This window comes from Giraffa tippelskirchi, chromosome 5, assembly GCF_054371585.1.
Source record: "Giraffa tippelskirchi isolate mGirTip1 chromosome 5, T2T-mGirTip1v1.2.pri, whole genome shotgun sequence".
NCBI classification, from domain to species: Eukaryota; Metazoa; Chordata; class Mammalia; order Artiodactyla; family Giraffidae; genus Giraffa; species Giraffa tippelskirchi.
In genome coordinates this window covers 528,641-548,055 of record NC_137279.1, presented here as the reverse complement: position 1 = coordinate 548,055, position 19,415 = coordinate 528,641, and the positions used below count along the sequence as shown (strand labels likewise).

Below are 19,415 nucleotides of genomic sequence, written 5' to 3'. Positions count from 1 at the left end.
CAACTCAGGCATGCAGCCCACCCTAGGAAGCTGTCATCTTATCTTGGCATTTCTGTGCTTGGCTTTTAAGCCAACACACTCACCTCTCCTTGCATTATTTAACCGATCTCTTGGGCTGAAGTAATCCTAACTGTCTCTGTGCCATTTTAATCTCACGTCATCAGCTTTCTAACATGGACTATATATATATATATATATATATGTATGTATTCAAATATATATATATTGATATTCTAGCCACTGGGATAAGGATGACTACGCCCTGCCTATTAGTAAGATGCTTGAGGATAGACACTATACTTATTCAGCTGTCACAGGGCTTAACTTTGTTACCTGTACAATAAACATTAGTTGATGGGACCTGTTCAATAGAACCTAGCAAAGTGTGCCAGATAATTACATAATAAATCACATAATGGAGAGTAACAATTCTCAAACTATGGTCCAGGAAGTCCTGGAAGTTACAAAAGTGAAAACCATTTTCGAAGCAAAACTAAGACAATGTTCGTCTGTTTCAGTCTCACTCCCTGTCGAGTACCCAGTGGTTTTCCAAAGGTTACATGACCTGTCACCACGGCTCTGACAGCTAACGGGACGTATGCTTGCAATTCTTATGTTCTGAAAGCTTCTCAGTTTTAATTTCTAGTATGTTAAATACTGTTACATGTGACAAAAAAGTCTCCTTGGCGTCACTGATAATTTTTAAAGGTGTAAAGGGGTCCCGAGACCAAAAAGTTTGAGAATGGCTTGTATAGAAACGCTTTGCTAGGGCAAATTCTGGAAAAAATATGCTGGTGGGTGTGAGAAACGCCAGCACTGCCATCAACATGTAATCACACTGTGTGCATCGGGGGCCGGGCACTGTGGGATGGAAGGTGTGTGAGACAGCGCTTCTGCGTGCACACGCTGCTCGTTCCAGCAGAAGAGAGAAAAACGCTCATCGAGCGCAACGCAGCGCACGCGCGGCGACTGCAGAACAGAAAGCGCCCCCCAGCGGGTCCGGGGCCCCCCAGCGGGTCCGCGCCCCCCAGCGGGTCTGGGGCCCCTCAGCGGGTCCGCGCCCCTCAGCGGGTCCGCGCCCCTCAGCGGGTCTGGGGTCACGACGCTCAGCTGTTCAGGTCTGTGACCTGTGATCAGAATGAGAGATGACCTAACAACCTCATCAGAGACGGAGGAGAAGATTCTCCAATGGCTTCAGCTACCCAAAGGGCTAGCTGAGGAAAAGGACACACGACAGCGGACTGGCAGGAACAACGCGAGGGCCCCATGGCTTAAGGCTCAGCGAGGAAGCAGAGACAGAGCTGGGGTCTGGCTCTCAGGACGAGAACGAGGGACTGACGCCGTCCCGCAGACGCGCGGTCCCACAGCCGCGGCCCTGTGCCGTGAGGAATGAGCTCCGTGCAGCCAAGGCGGTTATTTTTAAGGCTAGTAGTGGACACGGACGTGAGACCAGAACGCTGTAATCATCTAGTTAGAATAGTTTGAGAACACTGACGGGAAGCAAACAGAGGGGACGAGCCCGACATAGGCTGCCGGAGGGCGCAGGGGCCCTGCATTCAGAACTCCTGCAGAGTCGTCACGGCACAGCAGCCACACATGCGTCCTGTTCAGACACCAACCACCACCCCGGGCAGCAGGCGTGAACCTGGGGGCAGACGTGGGAGAACGGCAAGGAAGAATGAGCGATGAGGCCACCCCAGACTCAGAGCTGCCGACACCTGAGTCAAGGTCCCCGGGCAGTTCAGAGTCAAAGGTGCTCCAGCTCCAGGCTGCAAGAAGAATTTTCACCCCAAGGTTTACCTCAGTGAACAGCAGAAGTGAAGACCCCCAGAATCCTGCTGTGCTGAGACACACCTGAGAGGCTGAGGTCTGCCAGGACGACGCCGGTCAGGAAGCCGTGCACGTCGAAAGGGATCCTGCCAGTCTTCACGCTGTCGGTGATGACGGACTTCACTGAGCCGAGCGCCAGCATGCAGGCCTCGTGGATCTTCCACCTGCCCAAGGGACCCACAGCCCGGTCACACACACCCATCGCCAAAGACACAAACACTTGAGGGAAAGGCACTTCAGCAAGCCTGAGCCTGAAGGGCACTGAGCTGCTCTTCCGATCTAAGCCTGTATCTGAAAACAGTATAATTTAACAGGAACAGGTTTTTCTAACTACAGACAAAGCAAAAGTCCTTCCTTTCCAGGCTTTTTAAAAAGGGATAAAATAAAAGCACTGAATCAACAATTTTAAGGAAAAACTGCTTTAGAAAAGGTGATTCAAAGCAAGGATGCCTGCCCTCACCCGACGCCCAGAGGCTGCCCCCACGAGGGCACCCACGTCCCCCCTCACCCGACGCCCAGAGGGTGCCCCCACGAGGGTGCCCACGCCCCCTCTCACCCGATGCCCAGAGGGTGCCCCATGAGGGCGCCCACGGCCCCCTCACCAGTGCTCAGCGCCGCTGCTCTTGGTCTGCTCAGCTTCCTGTAAGTGCCGAGCGGCCGCGGCGGCCAGGGCTGCCGCGCTCTCGTTCTGGAAATCAGAGGCCACAGCCTAGGGGGAGACGAGAGGTGCTAACGAACATTTCTGTGCAAATTAAAACTGTAACTGCATTGCCGTGCATGTGGCTAATGTGACCAGATACATTCACAATGCAATCCTGGGCTGCGCAAAGGCCTCTAGTTAAAGCAGTGCCAGTCTCTCTGCAGAGGCCGAGCTCTCTAAAGCTTACAGAATGGACGGCTTCCCATGGCTACATTCTGCAGAGCATCAGGGGTCAATAAGAGACACAGCTGTGGATGGTAATGGACCAGGTATTTATCCTCTGGGAGCGCAACCTGGAGAAGCAAGGCTAACCTACCGAGTGGCATGGCGTGGCCTTCCTGAGGTGCCTTAGAAACACCAAAGGACAACGAGAACTGCCCACCCACAGTGAAATGGGAATGCGGGTCGCACCAGACAGGCAGCCGCTTCTCCACAGACCTCAGGCTGGAGACAGCTCTGTGCTGCGGTCAGAGCCAGAGGAAACGGGCAGCCACCTGGACGTTCACCTCACAGCAATCAATGCTTTTCAAGCCTGCCAGCCTCTAGTCTGCGCTACACACAGACTCTTACTGGAGACTGAACCAAACTGCAGAGTGCCTGACGCAAACACCCTCTCCCATTAGAGTAACATGCCCCGCACAATTCTTACATCAATATTGGCATGTACATCAGAACCAGACCAAGGACTTTGAAATTCCTGAGTCTCAGACTTCACTTGAGATGCTCTGTGTTAGTCGCTCAGTCATCTCCGACTCTGCGACCCCATGGACTGTGGCCCACCAGGCTCCTCTGTCCATGGAATTCTCCAGGCAAGAACACTGCAGTGGGTTGCCATTTCCTTCTCAGGGGATCTTCCTGACCAAGGGATTGAACCCAGGCCTCCTGTGGGGTTGCAGGCAGATTCTTTACCATCTGAGCTACTCTGTTACCCTCCACAGTCTAAGGTAAAGCTGCCTAAGACCAGTGCTGAGCTAAGGCTCGAGGGAGGTCTAGAACGAAGAGAAGTCGAGCGCCGTCCGTGTCCCGGGCAGCCCCCTCACCAGCAGCAGGTCCTGGGCTGCGATCCTGACGGTGTAGGAGAAGGTGTCGTCGTCCTCGTCCTCCACAAACTGCTGGGGGTTGGCAGTCCACACTTTGATCTGAAAGGACGGCGCCGTCAGCTCCCTGTGTGGCTCCCTCCTCTGGTCCACACAAGGGGGAAGACCCCAACCTTCTGTTGTTATCTTGAACAGAATGCTACTCTTTCTGATGCACAGAGGCAAACCCTTTATCAAGCCACGCAGCCCAGGCCGCTGCAGAAGGTGGCTGACTGCTGGCCCGTCCTACTGTCGGTCGGCTGTGACCCCAACAGGTCAGTTTGCTGAGTCTAGTGAATCTAATGTGAAAATCATGTCACTTCCTGGGACGCAACACAGGCATCACCGTATGTTTAATGCTCCCTTCTGGCCTGATGACCCTCTGGCCGGGCTAACGCTCCGAGCTCGGCGTCTCACCATTTACAGAGCCAGGCCAGGCTCTTCCTGCTACCAGCGCCCTTGGCTGGGGGTCCTGCAGGTATAAAAGTGGGAGTATTCTACACGCCCAACTACCTACCACAGACGCCGACAAACCCCAGCACCCAGGGACTCGGCAAAATGCCGTGAATGGAATCACAGCTTTCCTAGAGCTTCCGGTCTTGCTGCTCTTCAGGCGTCAGCTCTCAGAAATGAACAGATCCCCGACCTGGATCCCACGCTCATGCCGCTCCCTGACTCCCACACACAGTTACCTGCTCCTCGGTGATCTGCATGTAGAGGATGATGTAGTAAATCAACTCAGGCAAGGCCTTCTTGACGGTGCTTTTGAATTTGCTGTTTTCCAGGAGAGCGTGGACAAACTCAAAAATGCTAAAGACGAGGTTTTCAAAGCCCAGGACTTCACCTACAGGAAGTACGTGAGAGAAACTTTTAGTGACAAGAAGGCAGAAGGAAGCACAGATGCTGGAAAGGAACTACATCACCTCTGTGAGTCAGGGGTCAGTGAAAGCACTGGCTAATTCCGAGTCTCCAGGGAAGGGAAGAGGGCCCGAGGAGTCAGAGAAGGGAACTTGAGGATGCTAAGCACTCTGGTTTCTCCAGCAGAAGAACCAGGGAATCCCCTGGTGGCCCCGTGGGTAGGACTTGGGGCTTTCACTGCTGAAGGCCTAGGCTCAATCCCTGGTTGGGGAATTAAGATCCTGAAAGTCACGCAGTGCAGCCAAAAGAAAGAAAAAAGAATGTGAAACGCTGAATATATTTTCCACTGAGAAATTCCATGATTTCATGAGACTTATGCAAATGCCGATGAGGAACAGATTACAGACTTTCAACGTTCGTTTCCCCACATCTAATCCACTGACAGGAAACTCAATGAGAACATTCTCGAGAGAGCAAAGCCTCTAAGTTCCTGCCTTTGTCCTGGCTCTTCCTGGCTCCCTTCTCCACTACGAGGTACACCACTAAGACCAAACAGGCTACATACCATCGGAGTCCACAGGGTCCTCCACTTCCTCTGTGTAATTGACTTCTGTCCTCACGTAAGTATGATGCAGAGTAAAGAAACAGAACTTGCAGTCTGCTTCACACACGGTCTCCAAGGGGACATGACACTCTCCAACACTAAGAGGAGGCACTTTAAGAAGCGGAGCCGCATGCATGGGAGACCCAAGGCTCTAGACTCCCCACCATGGGGGTGGCGGGCCCCTTCCCTCTCCCAGAAAGGATATAAAGCTGCACTTTCGGTGAGGGTGTTCCAAACAATGGGCAGAATCTGCTGCATGGAGGACACCATGTGCTTTGGGAAGTTTTTCACCAGGGCTGTCACTGCCTGAGAAGTTACAGGAAAAAACCCAAGAGTTACAAGTGATATGAGAGAACAATTACTGATGTCAGACCACCCTGCAGACTCCCAGCACCTCCCCAACAGAAAGGACTTACCTTCAGGACCTCCATCTTGAACCCACTGTCAGATGTGGGACCATCTGGGATCTGCAGGGCCTGGACAAAGGCCTCTGTGAACTGCTGCACCACAGGAAAGATCAGGACTTTGGCTGCACCCTGAAGGCGGAAATTAAGATCAGTCCTGGACTCAGCCCGAATGCATGGCATCCAGGCACGTGGCACCTCCAGACCCTCCAGGCTCAGGCCCTAGTCAGAAGGGTGTGGCCACAAGGTCACTGGAGGTGTCCCCAGGGTCTGCCATGTCCTTATCCAACACTAGCAGCTCCTCACCAGCAGCTTCTTCAAACCACTCCTGAATCCCAGGGACTGGCATTTCTTAGCTAGGCTGGTCCCACACAGGAGGCAGTGAAAGAGCAATAAAGCTCTGGGTGCCAGCTAGTGTGAAAAGGATGCAGGACAAGGTGCTAGGAAAAACAAGACTCAAACCAAAGGAAACCAAGCTACACACGGGTGAGGAATCGAGCCAGGCCGCTCACTGCATCAAAAGCACGGCTGGTGTGAGCCCAACACCCCCCCCAAGACGTCAGGGCAGGTCAGCTGCCGTGGCTGAGGCACGCTCACCTTCTCCAGCTCCTCCATGTTGCAGATCATGTGGGCACAGGTGGTGAAGATCTCCACGGCTCGGGAGCGGGTTCGGATCCCATACACCTGGGGATGAGTCACAGCGGGGCCGCGAGGCTAGTGTGCACGCGCGTGTGACTCAACTGTGACCACTCAGCCCTGACACGGGACTGGATCCCCGAGAGACAGGAAATGGCTACCATTCCCGTCCAGGGGACAGATTTATTTAATCTACAGAATAAAAGGCAACACAATGTGAGAACTTAATAGAATCAGCCTTGTCAATGGGCCCTGGGGGCTAATCCGATAAAAACACGAAGCTGGGCCCGCCTCGGAACTCCAACAGCCAGTGCAGTGCTTTCAAAACACAGCCCCTAGCTAGGGACGGGGAGGAGCCGAGAGGCCGAAACACCACTCGCCGGGGAGTCATCAACCCAACCACACAGCAAGGCCCGGGGTGCGCCGTGCGGGAGACTGTGCCCGCCACGTGGCTGAGGCGGCCGGGGGGCAGGCGGGCAGGCAGCCCCAGAGGGGCCTGGACAGCCCCACGGCAGCTGCGCTAGCAGGGCCGGCAGCCCCTCCGCTCTCCCCAGAGGCCCGTCCTCCCGGTCGCAAGGGAAGGGGCCGAGGCTCATCCGATGCAGTCCTTGGTCAGCTCTTGTCTTCAGGTCTGGGGTCAGCAGCAGACACAACAGGCTCCCGAGAGCCAGGGCTGCTCTCGGCAACGTGAAGACCCTACCTCGGCCATGGTGAAGATCTTGTACATCTCTGGGAGGATGACGGGCGCCACCAGCGGCATCTGCGTATCGGTGACTTCTCGAGTGAATTCTACAAAGAAAGTAGGCAATAAAAACAACACGCTTTATAACGACATTCGAGTGACAACCGCTGGACTGCTTCCAGGGAGCACGCAGGGAAAGACACTGGCCAGGAGCCCTACCCTGGGGCAGGGAAGTAGCGTGAATTATTCGTTAGAAGGGGAGGAGAACACCGCAGAGGTACAGGAGCACGCACGAGGCTGTGGAGAACCCTCTGGGTACCAGAGGAGAACCTGGAGTCAATCCAGTTTGCGCCCTGTGTCGGCGTCCAGGTGCGCCCGCAGGCGCCTCGCCTTGGTTCTGCCCTCAGTACCTGCCCCCCTGACGCCACCGTGACGCACATGGTAAAGCCTGGGAGACACCAGGCTTCCGGTCCAGCCTGCACATGGGGACGGCGTCTACTGACCAAGGTCAGGCTGCCGCTCAGAGGAAGAGCAAGGGGTCACTACTCCATCAGTCTGGCCGTGGAATGAGACTTTCCCTTCACGTCCAAAACCTCAGGAGGCACCGAGACGGCAAGCTGAGCTCTGAAATGCGTCACTGAACGTGGGACACAGGCCCCGAGGCCGCGTCCGCTCACTTGTCTGCTGCTTGACCAACGGCATTTTGGACTCTGATGCTCATTCTTCAATTTATCACCCTTCACATAGTTAAGTCCAAAGTAAGTTTTCTGAAGTCACTCATCAAGTCAGAGAAAGTGCAGGACGCCAGCAGCCGCGGTCTCCAAAGCGCTTTGAGACAGAAGAGGGAGCCAAGGCTTGTGTCAGCGGCCTCTGCTGCGACAGCTGGGCCTGCGCTGCCTTCCCACCACTGGCCTTGGTTCTCGTGGATGAACAGGAAGTTTAATGGGAAGCCTTGCTAAACCAGGCAGACAGAAACAGTGCCTTACACAGCCCCGACGAGCCCCTTCTCCTCCTGGTCTCCTGCCCACACATGGCACCCTGCGCCCTGCACGCTCGCCTCAGCGGCCCCCGGAGCTCAGTCCAGCCTCATGGAGCAGCTCCCTAGTGTGAGGTGACCAATCTTCACCCACGTCCACTGCCTCCAGCACAAGAGCATGCCCTGCCAGCTCCTTTCCTGCAGCCGAGTGAAGTCATCTCACTGAACAGACTCCCCTAGTCACACACAAAGAGGGCTATGCAGCAAGACAACTCTGGGGACATGGACAACTATCTTTTCCTCCAGGTTTTACAAAAAGAAGCTGAACTTTGTATTGGCAGACAGGGAAGCAACAGGCTTCCTTTCCTTAGCAGAAAATAGATCTGTTACTTGATATTTTGCCATCATGAGGCTATGAATAAAGCATCCTAGAAAGCTCCCCCCACAGAAGGGTACGAGAGGTCCCCTGAGAAGGGAGCCACACAGAGCGGCAGGGCCACGAGCAGGGAGCCGGAGTCTGAGCGAAGAGCGGGCGACCCTCTCAGCAGGTGGCAGCACATGCCACCAGCACACGTCACAGGCGATCCACGCAAGTACACCCACCTGGGTGGTGCGACGAGGCGGGGGCATGGAGGAGGGGGCGTGAAACAACACGAGAGGAGGGCCTGCTTGTGGACGCAGGACTGGTATAACCATCGCCATCAGACCGCTGCTATTGTGCAGTCGCTCATTCGTGTCCAACTCTTTGCAACCCCACGGGCTGTGCCACTCCAGGCTTCCCGTCCTTCACCACCTCCCGGAGCTTGCTCAAACTCAGTATTAGATGCACTCATAAAATCGGGCCCCGATGCCAAGTTTGATAAACCAAGACCCGCAGAAACGCCCTTCTAAGAATACATGTCAGGGGAGCTGGCAAATCACGGAGAAGGAGAAAAGACATGAAAACCTATACAAAGAGAAAGGACTGTGCTTTCTGACACATCAATAACCAGGCGAAGATCCACATGAGGATTCCCTGAAAGCAAAGCAGAGCAGGCGCGAGGAAGCAGGGCAGAATCTGCAGAGGCTGGGAGGCTCCAGCCGTGGTGGGGGGTGGGGGTGGGGAGTACTTAAGAGCAGGTCTTTGAGGGACTGACAGACTAACCATGCTCAGAAGAGCTCCTCACCAAACCTCCCTGGACTAAAAGTTCAAGTGTTTTTCTCAACTGCTCAGAACAGAAAGAAAAGACACCAAAGATTACATATTTTCTAAGCTGGCCAAATGAAGGTCCTGATTATATCGTGTGACTGTTTTAATCTTCTTTCCATATTTCTATAAAAATCTGACTATTCTTATCTTTGCATTGAACTATGTAGGAAATACTGTGTAATGATGATGATAATCACAACAGCCACAATCCCTGCAAACGCACCATGCTAGCACAGACACCTCACCGAGACGAGCTCACCGAAACCACCAGAGGCTCCTTCCAGGTGGACAGTAGCATCACCTGAACTTTACACACCAGGAAACTCAGGTTCAAGAGACGAGCAGGTCGGGTCAAGGTAGAGCCTGACGGTGAAAGCTGGGAGGAATGGGGGGCGCGTGGGGTCCAAGGACCAAGGCCAGGGCGAGGCGCCCATACCTGTCAGCACCCGCATGGCGCCGTGGACGGCGTTCAAGTCTCCGCTCACCAGCATCTCCATGAGCAGGTTGAAGAGCTGGGGCCAGGCCTCGGGCCAGTCCCAGTGGGCGATGGCCGACACGGCGTAGGCCACGCTGGAGCGCACCTTGCTTATGGACTCCCTCAAGCCGTTGGGCAACAGCTCCCGGATGACAATCTTTGCCTGGACAGGAGAGAAGCCCATCTGCTATCAGACCAGGGTATAAGAGAGCGGCAAGTGGCTGCCCAGTTCACGTGCTGGAGAAGCAATGTGGGCAGGAGACTGCACACCCGTGTAGAACTGCACGAGGTCGGCCCCGCAAATCCGTCACCAGAGTTCACCCGCGGCTCCAAACTCACGCTGCCCATTACAGGAACCCCCAGTGCACGCGGTCATTTCACGTGATGAAAACCACATGAGATTAAGCACTGAGCTCGTCAGCCGCCTGAGCCCCATCTCAAGCGCTCGGCGCCATCCGTGGAGCACAGACACGGAACACTCCCGCTGCAGGAGGCTCCAAAGGGCCTCGGAGCTCATAGCGCCATGGGGCCCCAGGACGGGGACCGGGAGGAAGGCCACCTCATGTAATCCGCAAACAATTCTCTGAAGCTGGGATTTAGATACTTAGGAAACTGAAGCCCAGAAGTTAAAATACTTTTAGAACATTTCATAGCTAGTAAAAGGCAGGCTGGGATGTGAACCAGGTCCGCCTGGCACGCGAGCTCTCTTATCTGCAGCACGTTGACTGCAAGGGCAGCCACCAATCACCCCATCCCCTTTCTGCCCAGCCTCTTGACAGCTCCTCTGGTTAGAGAATGCTGACACCCCAGGCTCCTACAATGGCCCCTCAAACCTCCACAGGGGGACAAGTCAAGTGCCTCTCCTCACCCTTTCTGTGGTCTCAGGAGGCCTGAACTTCTCCGACTGGGCACACCAGTGAGTCTCCACATACTGTTTCAGGATGACTGATGCCAGCTGTGAAGGAAACAAGCCAGGCAGGAAAGCAAGGAAAGACTTTCTTCACACATACAGCTACACACAGGGCCTGATACATCCATCTGAAGCCTGTCTAGATCTGGCACAAAACTCTAAGTTATTTATAAATTTGCCTTGCTCTTTTGCTTTCCCATAAGAAAGTTTTACCACCAAGTAGAGAGAAGTTACTTATAAACTGGGCCAGTCAGTCTTGACTTACCTGACGGATTGCCAGTGCCCCCTGGGGATCTACGGTCAACTCGGCCAGGTGGACACCGAATTCTGGAAGAGAAAATGCCACTGTGAGTCTAAGAGCACCCAGGAAAGCCAGAGTGGTTTACTGAGCTCTAACCCTGATGCCAACAAGAAAGATCTCAGAGAAGAGTCTGATTCGGTGCTTCCAAAAGTTCCGGTGACCGCTCAGACTAACTCCTCTGAGAAAGAGACAGGGGGAGCCCGCGGCGTGGGGCTGCTCGCCGTGCACAGTCCCAGCACCTCACTCCCCCAGTCACTGCACGCCGTCTTGCCCTTCAAGGTGGCAGAAAACGCAGTGTCTAATGGAAAACTGGTGCTACCTAACCCAAAGAAAAAAGCTGAGAATTCAGGAGCCGTCCAGGTCTATGCCCTCAGGTAAGAGGTGATTAAGTCTAAGAAAACATGGTCTTAACAGGCTTAGTCCTAAAAACACAACTGTTACAAGCCAACAGTTTCTAATAAGCAATGTAAGTGGTAATTTCAAAATGCATACTAGGGGCTTCCTTGGTGGTACTGTGGGTAGGAAGCCTCCTCTCCACACAGGGAACATGGCCTGGATCCCTGGTCTAGAACACCCGACGTGCCACGGGGCAATGCAGCCTGTGCTCCCCAACAAGAGACGGCACCACAGTGAGAGGCCTGTGCTCCCCAACCAGGAAAGGCCGCGCAGCCACGGAGACCCAGCGTGGACACGCACGCACACACACACACACACACACACGCATATAGGGAGGCTGCCACTCTCACTCCCAAGTTAAACTTTAGACCCTTCAATGCGATCCCTGTCAAAATTCCAATGACTGTCCTGAAGAGATAGAAAAACCCATCCTAAATCTCATATGGAATCTCAATGGATCCCAAATAGCCAAAACCATCTTGAAAAAGAAGACCTGAACTGGAGGATTCACACTTCCCAATTTCAAAACTTACTACAAATCTACAGTAACCTAGCACAAAGACAGTCGTACAGATCAACATAACAGATCACTCGATGCGGAAAGAGCAGTCTTTTCAACAATGGCCGCTAGGACAACCGGACACTCACGTGCGAGAGGAGTATCCTGACCCTTGCCTCATACCACACACAGAGATTAACTCAGAACAGCTCAACAGCAGGGGCATGTGGATCTTCGTTCCCCACCAGGGGCTGAACACAGGCCCCGGTACTGGGAGTGCGGTGGTGACCAACGGGCCACCAGAGAGGTCTCCTTGTCTGCGAAGGTCTTAACTCCCTAGCTTTAAAGGCTAACTTAGTGGATAGAGAATGCCAGGTATATATTTTCTATGATCACGTTAAATATCTCACTGCACTCCTCTCCTGCTTGTATGGCTTCTGAAGAGCAGTCCAATGTAACTGTTAATTCTTGTTCCTCCACAAATAAGGTACTGTTTTCCTCTGACTCCTTTTAAGATCATCTTTTTCTCTTGGTTTTCTGCAGTTTGAATACGCTAGGCATGGCTGTACTTTAGTCTTGCTGGTCCTAACTTTTGTCAAATTAAAATTTTAAGGTAGTCAAATTTACCAATCTTTTACTGCCTTTGGATTTTGAGCCATATTTGAAAGCCTTTCTTTATGCCAAAGATAAAGAAAAATTCGCCCATACTTCCTTCTACAATTTTTATGGCTTCTTTTTAAACATTTGGATTCTGGACCCCTCCGCAGCCTATGTTTTGTGTGAGGGTGGGTCTAATCCCGAGTGGCCCCCCACCAGCTGTCCCAGCACCTTTACTGAAGCTCTGTCCTCACCGCAATTGTTTGAGATGCCACTTTTATCACCACTAAACTTCCACAGGGACTTGTCTCTATTTCTGGACTTTCTGTTTTATTCTGGAGTTCTATCTGTCTGTCTGTGTGGCAGCGCCGTCCTATCCAAGGACAGCTCGCCGTCCCCTCGTCCACGCCCGCTTCTAACCCTTTCAGGAAAGTTTAAAGCGGCCCCAACAGGTTTCTGCACAGTTTCTCTTCATTTCACTCTTGAGCATTTAATCTTTTTGTTGCTACTGTAAAGGATTTAAAAACAAAACAAAACCACTACTATATCCTCTAGCCTTGTACTGTTTGTGTATATGAAGGCTACTGATTCTGTATTTTAACTTTTTTTGTATTTTTAATTTATGCTACCTTACTGAATTCTTACTCATTCTTATTACACCCTTATTTTAAGCTACAATAACTGATACAATCCTATGGCACTTAAGTCTCACTCAGGAAAGGAGTTTTTGCAAAACTAAAAAAGTTGCCCTATTCTTTCTATAGCAGTTAGTGAAGTCGCTCAGTCGTGTCCGACTCTTTGCGACCCCATGGACTTGTAGCCCACCAGGCTCCTCCATCCATGGAATTTTCTAGGCAAGAGTACTGGAGTGGGTTGCTATTTCCTTCTCCAGGGTATCTTCCCAACCCGGGGATCGAACCCGGGTCTCCCGCATCGCGGACAGACGCTTTACCATCTGAGCTACCAGGGAAGCCCTCTATAGCAGTTAGTAAGTTATTAAATCACAAGCAAACAGTTCAAACCTGCAGAACTACCTCTGAAGTCTAAACAAGTCCATTCTAACTCTTAGGGTTAATCCGGCTAGTTCAGTCTCTGTGAAGTTTTATAAAACCCAATTTTAATAAAATAAACAATAGGTCCCTACAACCCAAAGATATGGGAGTCAACTTTCCCAATGGACTAACACAGATGAGTCAGACTGCGTGGACCCTGACCAAAGCTCAAGCCGAACGGGAGAAAAGCCCCCGAAGTGCACGTGTGAAACCCACGGACTGGGGAGAGGGGAAAGGGCGCCTGTCAAGGCCCCCCCACGCCCTCTGACCTCAGATCCTCAGTGTGACAACGGGAGCTAACTTGACGGCTCCAAGTCGGCTAAGAAGCTCGGGATTCTCTCCCCTGGACCCTGTCAGCCGATCCGGGTGAGCCTACGTGAGGTCCTTCAGAACGTCTATAACACACTCATAAATTACCTAGGACACACACTATTTTCTTTTAAGGGATCGTTTCAACAGTTTTTGCACGGACCACTCTGATACGGGTATTAATGTTCCCGCCAAAAGTACAAGGTCAGGATCACCATTATAGGGACAAATGAGATCAAGATAAACAAAATCTTTAACCACAAGGTGTAAAAAAGAAAGATACTGAAATATAAAACAGGACATTTTTGAGAAGGACTTGAAACTTGAGTGGAGACTATAAAGCTTAAGCTGATCTGAATAATTACCTTCCAATGCAAGCAGAGACAGTGGTGGCGTGCTCACGCCGAGGCTCACAGAAGGGAGAAGGAACCAGGCCGTACCCCTCAGCCCACCCTGCGCCCATCAGAAGACTCATTACTGCAGGAAGACCAGGCGAACTCTACAAGGGGTCCTTTCTCATCAACTCAAGAACTTCCATGTCCACTCCTTTTAAAGAAGAGCTTTGTGTGAACACACGTTTTCCACCCAAGGCCATGAGGAGGTGGTAGTCTGGTGAGGGTCACAGTAATTGGGAGCTCTTCACTCAAACATCATCTTTAAATTCATCTTGTCCTGGAACCTATCAAAGATCACACTCCAATTTCCACCAATCACCGTGCCTCACGCATCACTGAGACTGCAATAAAAGATGGTAAGAGGAGACCAGGAGAAGATGAAGATCCACGCGGGGCCCCCAAAGACCTACGTCAGCCGGGGGATTTGTACCTACAACCCGGTTCTACGGTGGATTTTGTCTGAAAGTTTATTTCCTCCACAGAACAAAGAGGCTTGAAAGTTCAAAAATATGACTCTCTGCCCAAAAGCTTTAATGGAAATCAAAATCTTCAAAGAGTATCACCTAAGGAAAAATCTTTAAAATAGAATGAATAAACAGAACAGATTTTCTTCACCACAGGCTCCCAGAGTTTCAAAGACAGTGACATGATCAACTTTGGTTTGGAAACCACAAAAACTCAAAGACAAAGCACTCATATGCGTCGGGTTAAAGAGGGACGTAAGAGGGAAGGTATCAGTGTTATTTAATCTAATTTAGTCGACTATACACCCATGAGAAATATAGGATATCTGCCACAACAGAAGAGTTTCATACTATTTCATACTAATAAGATTTAATCTTATTTTCAGTTAATTTTAATTTACTTAAAAAATCATAAGTGTGACAAGGTACGACAGTGGTGCTATGCAGATGGTGTACTCTGTGCTCTATGAAAGTATCACACAGGATGAAATGCCAGGAAAAAACCCTCAAGTTCTCTGACTTACTTGAAATCTTATCAATACCATTGCCTTATCCACTGATGACTTCTGTGAAGTAGGAAAAAGTCCTATTTACAGATACTCACTTAACAGAGATCACACAGTAGTTTTTGATGCAATATAACTAAGTATATCCATAAAGAAAAAAGTATTTCTATTTTAGCGTGTGTTGGGGGGTTTTCGGTTTTGCTGAAATTAACGTCATGTCTTCAGAAAGCATCAGAACGCCTGCACCGCCTACTGCGGGATGATTGGGGCGGGGAGGGTACAGGAGCCGCAGACAGGCACGGCTCTCTCACTCCGTCTTCCTTGAAAAGGACAAAGACAGATTAAAGTAAGATTCAGGCGATGATGTTACACCAAAGAGGGACATTCGCAAGCGGGCTATATGAAGTCAGCTTTCCAAAGCCATTTTCCCTAAGAAATTTAATTTCTCTGGTTCCCTTTCCCAAGATGAGTAAGGACGGGCCTGTGAACCTGGGTTCGCACCAACTCCAAGTGGGGCTGGATTAACCTTGAACCCAGCCCCGAACGGTGCCCTCGAACCTCCTTTGGAAGAAACCTCTTGCTCTCTCCGAATCACCCTCTGGCCTTTCAGTCTCTGCTGCCCTCTCTGGTTTTCCTTGCTCCCCTTTCTTTCACTTCACCCCACTAGGCAAAAACAGGATCCTTCTACAACTTGGCTTAGAAGGGAAGCTCCAAGGACAGCATGGAGGAGAAAGGAAAAGCTGGGAAATACAAGCTCCTGGTCTCAAGGGCCAGCGGGTGTGCGGAGGCGGGACGGTCAGGAAAGCTCTTGCTCCAAGAACTGGGGACCAGCCTGTCTGGGAAGGAGGGAGTCTCTGGGGAAGCCCCTTTCGCACAGGACCTTCACAAAAGCACGGCTGAAAGGAAAAAGAAAACTCCACCACTGGCCTTTTTCCGAGCGCGGCCGCCTTCCGCTGGGCCCAGCGCCCACCGTGCGCCCAGGGTTGCGTCTGGATCCCGGAGGGCTCCCTTCGCAGGTCACAGCGCTTACGCTACACTGCAAGAGAGCCAGAGAAGCGCGGTGAGAGCCGGGAGCGGCCCGCAGACGGGACGCACCAGGAAAAGCCAGAGCGAGTCCCCCTCCCCAGCTCAACGCAGTGGTGGTGGAAGGAAAGGAAAAAGTGTATTTTCTGTGACCTATCTGCTGGGAGCAAGACATAAAAAACTAAGTCAAGGCTAAATGTCTTATTTCTAACAAACAAAAAGAAATAACTAAAAGAAGGAAATGACCTAGGCTCTCACGTCATATAAGGAAGTGTACCATCTGCCTTGCAGGGCAGGGGACATGCGTCTGATTCCTGGTCAGAGGACTAAGACCCCAGATGCCACGGAGCAAGCAAGCACACGCGCCGCAACAAAAGATGCCAGATGACGAAACAAGGAGCCTGAGTGCTGTAACTGAGGCCGACACAGCGAATAAATAAGCATCAAAAGAAAGAGAGTCTGTGCTATGCTGGCCTGGAGAATGAAAGCTCATGAGTGAAAGCAACACATTCCACCACTCAGGTGATGCTGCTTTTGGAGGACAGCAGACGGAGAAGGAAAGAAGGAAACAACTATGTTCTGAGATATAAAAATAGGTCAAAGCATAAACACACCAAAAATAAAGAGCTGACACTTTTAAAAGTCACGATCTTGTTGTAAGTTGCGCGCGCGCGCGCACACACACACACACACACACACACACAGAGTTCAAAAAGCTGAGTAAAGAACATTAAACTTTGATGTAAGAGACCTTCAATAGTTCACAAACTTTCCTTCTTTTAAATTACTGTGTTTATAAGATGCGTGATATGATCCCACCTATTAAATAAAATGGAATTAGAAGAACACCTGAACAGATCAAAAACACCAATTCTTACTTTACAGAGGCAGAACTAAATTCCTACAAATACTGTTGATAAAACACAAAATCACAATCTTCCTAAGGAAACAATAAGTACCAATTATCTGCTGGAATTTTCCTTTACAGCACAGGACACTCCAAACTCGGAAGTGACAAGCGTCTCAGTGCAGGCCGGGAGCGCCGTCTGAAAAGGTGGCACCATGTCCTCCGCCCATCAGCCCTGTTTACAGGCTCGCACGAGTCAGAAAGGCTTGCTGGGTTCCCTCAGGCTCCCAGTGACCAGGGAAAACAGCAAGGCCAAGGACTCAAGAGAACCACTCCAGCACACCAGGCTGATGGGAACAGCCTGTCTTCATCCTTTCAAAACTAACCCACTATACGAGTCAGGCGGATCTCTCACACACATACACTTCTTTGGCTTAAGAGAACAGACTTCCATACTGGAAAATATGGGAACTGGTGAGAGATGAGTTATTTCCTGGAAAATACCTGCTGGCTGGCTGAATGACCCGGATGTACGTGGGTTCCAGCATCTCAATTTTCCACGATAACTGCTTCTTAAAATCTCCTCTACACCAGACTCTGGTCAGAGCATGACAGCCCCTCTCGTCTGTCTACTTAACAGGGAGGTGACAGCTGACCTGTGTCTTCCCCCCCAAATTAAACGAGAGATTCTTCCACTTAATCTCCAAGCTTCAGGGTCATCACTTGGCAGCCAAAGAAGGTAACACACCTGTTTGTTAAAGGAACAGATGAGTTAATCTCAAGGATCACCTGGGACCAGTCTCCCACGTCAGGCAGTAATAAATGGCTCATAACCAGTGTGGCTTTTTGAGGGGTCTAGAAACAACCATGACTGGCTGTCATCCAACCTTGGGCCTCATGGAACCAAAAAAGGATTAAAAGACCACAAATAATAATAGACAGCAACTCCCAGATTTCCCATTAACGCTCAAGTTTTAAGAAAGTGTATTTCCTAGGACCGGAAAGCAGGGTTTCTCCTACTAGTATAAAATTAAAACAGGAAGCAACTCCAAAGGAGTGGAAAAGATTCATTCATTTGCAAGAACAGCTGCTCTCCTTGGCCTGCACGGTGTTCTAACACTGGGAGCAAGGCCCTGCTCGCTTCACCAGGCCAAAGAGCTGGCTAAAGCCTGGCTGGGAAGCCATGCGCTCTGTTTTCATTAAAGAAACCAACCACGGAAAGGAAACGCGTGAGAATCAGAATATGAGACAGAAGGTACTCTGCACCCAATAGCAAAACACAACACGTCAAACACCACTATGAGAGGGAAAGAGAAGCAAGGCACTGTATCTGAGGGAGGGATCACCACTCTCCATCTCAGAAACAGGTCACTGAAAGGGGTTGCTCTATTTTTTACTTAACAGGAATTAGACTATTTAAAAACCTAAATAATCTCCACAGGGTCCAAAGTACTGCATTCAACTCCACAGACTCAATACAGCCCTGCACATTGCATCCCACGCCTGCGTCTATACCTTCCTACTGGGCCGCCAGCAGCAGGCAGCTGCACGAAGTCTCTTTACACCTCCAAGCACGTTCCCAGTAAGTTATGTGGGGTGTCTGTGTCAGTCTATTCCCATCAGTGGCAGAGATCAAATGGAAAAATTCTGCCCTTCTGTTTCACTTTTCATTTTGAGATCCCAAAAGATGAAGTAAGAGAGTAGAACTGCAAGAAGGTCTCAAGCAGATGATGGCTGACTCTGCCTAGATGGGACCGTGGTGCTGGCCGGGGCAGAAGGGCCCAGAGCCCAGCTGCTGCTGGACAGCTCTAACAGGAGCCAAGGCTCGCCTTCCCTGGGGGCACCGGGCACCCTGGTACCACCCAGCGAAGGCACCATATCTTCAACATCACTGAAGTAGTAACCTGAATGTGACAAAGTTCCTCTGCTTCTTTCTCCTTCATACCCGAGGGAGGCAGAGGCGTTAGTGTGAGTAAAGGAATTTCACCTAGGTGAAATAACATAACTCCCGCAGGTCAGTCTGCACAAGGCTCTCAAAGAGCTTTCTCCTGCCCAGTGGTTGCTCCTCTTACAGGGTCTGACATTTCACAAAACAATGACAATTAAAACTGGGCCTTCAAAATGGTCCTCAACCTGCAAAATCCCAGATCTCAACGTTATTACCAATAGAAATAACTTAGTTTTTGAAGAGCTTTCTCATGCTGTGGCAGAATATAAAATTAAATTTATGGGAGCTTTATGTTAAAAATTATTTTTTTAAAAAAACTCCCAGTCCATAGGAGAGCCAATTCCCATGGCCAGTCTGAGAGGTGCTGGGACCGTCCTGCTGAGCTCGGGGAGTCCTTAGGTTTTGAGTTTTGCCTACGAAGCCCCGACAGGCCCGCCGTGTTCCCGACGGAAAGCCCGAGCGGATTCCCCTCCTCGGGTTTCAGGATCCAATGCTCGTCGGAGCGTGGCTGCCCGGGCCTGCAGAAAGGCCCGCTCGGCAGGAGCTGGCGGACAACCTCAAACCAAAGGCTTGCCTTGTCCTCCATCCCTCTCGAGCTTTCAGTAGGAGGAGGGGGACAAAGACGCAAAGACAAAGGACGGCCGGCCCCTCCGAACAGTGCCGGCCGATCGGAAGACCGACGGGGACGCGGCGGGGCAGGGAGGCGCCGGCACAGTGACCGACTCCCGGGGACGCGTG

The 19,415-nt window shown here is 51.2% G+C and overlaps 1 protein-coding gene across 18 annotated transcripts in view; it reads right to left on the bottom strand.

The window, feature by feature from the left end:
- The window catches only part of IPO9 (importin 9), a 37,943-nt gene that overhangs the window by 18,138 nt on the left and 390 nt on the right, over nt 1–19,415 (bottom strand). For 10 of the 18 annotated variants that reach the window (XM_081487279.1, XM_081487281.1, XM_081487280.1 and 7 more), the window contains exons 2-13: nt 10,606–10,667; nt 10,299–10,385; nt 9,392–9,593; nt 6,809–6,897; nt 6,070–6,156; nt 5,485–5,604; nt 5,274–5,374; nt 5,030–5,088; nt 4,299–4,450; nt 3,571–3,669; nt 2,433–2,539; nt 1,855–1,994 (exon numbers count right to left, since the gene is read on the bottom strand). In XM_081487279.1, the coding sequence (XP_081343405.1) occupies nt 1,855–1,994; nt 2,433–2,539; nt 3,571–3,669; nt 4,299–4,450; nt 5,030–5,088; nt 5,274–5,374; nt 5,485–5,604; nt 6,070–6,156; nt 6,809–6,897; nt 9,392–9,593; nt 10,299–10,385; nt 10,606–10,667 (1,305 nt within the window). Of the gene's footprint in view, nt 1–1,854; nt 1,995–2,432; nt 2,540–3,570; nt 3,670–4,298; nt 4,451–5,029; nt 5,089–5,273; nt 5,375–5,484; nt 5,605–6,069; nt 6,157–6,808; nt 6,898–9,391; nt 9,594–10,298; nt 10,386–10,605; nt 10,668–15,786; nt 15,896–19,415 lie in introns of all 18 variants that reach the window. The other 8 variants (XM_081487288.1, XM_081487291.1, XM_081487289.1 and 5 more) reach the window with 1 other exon arrangement.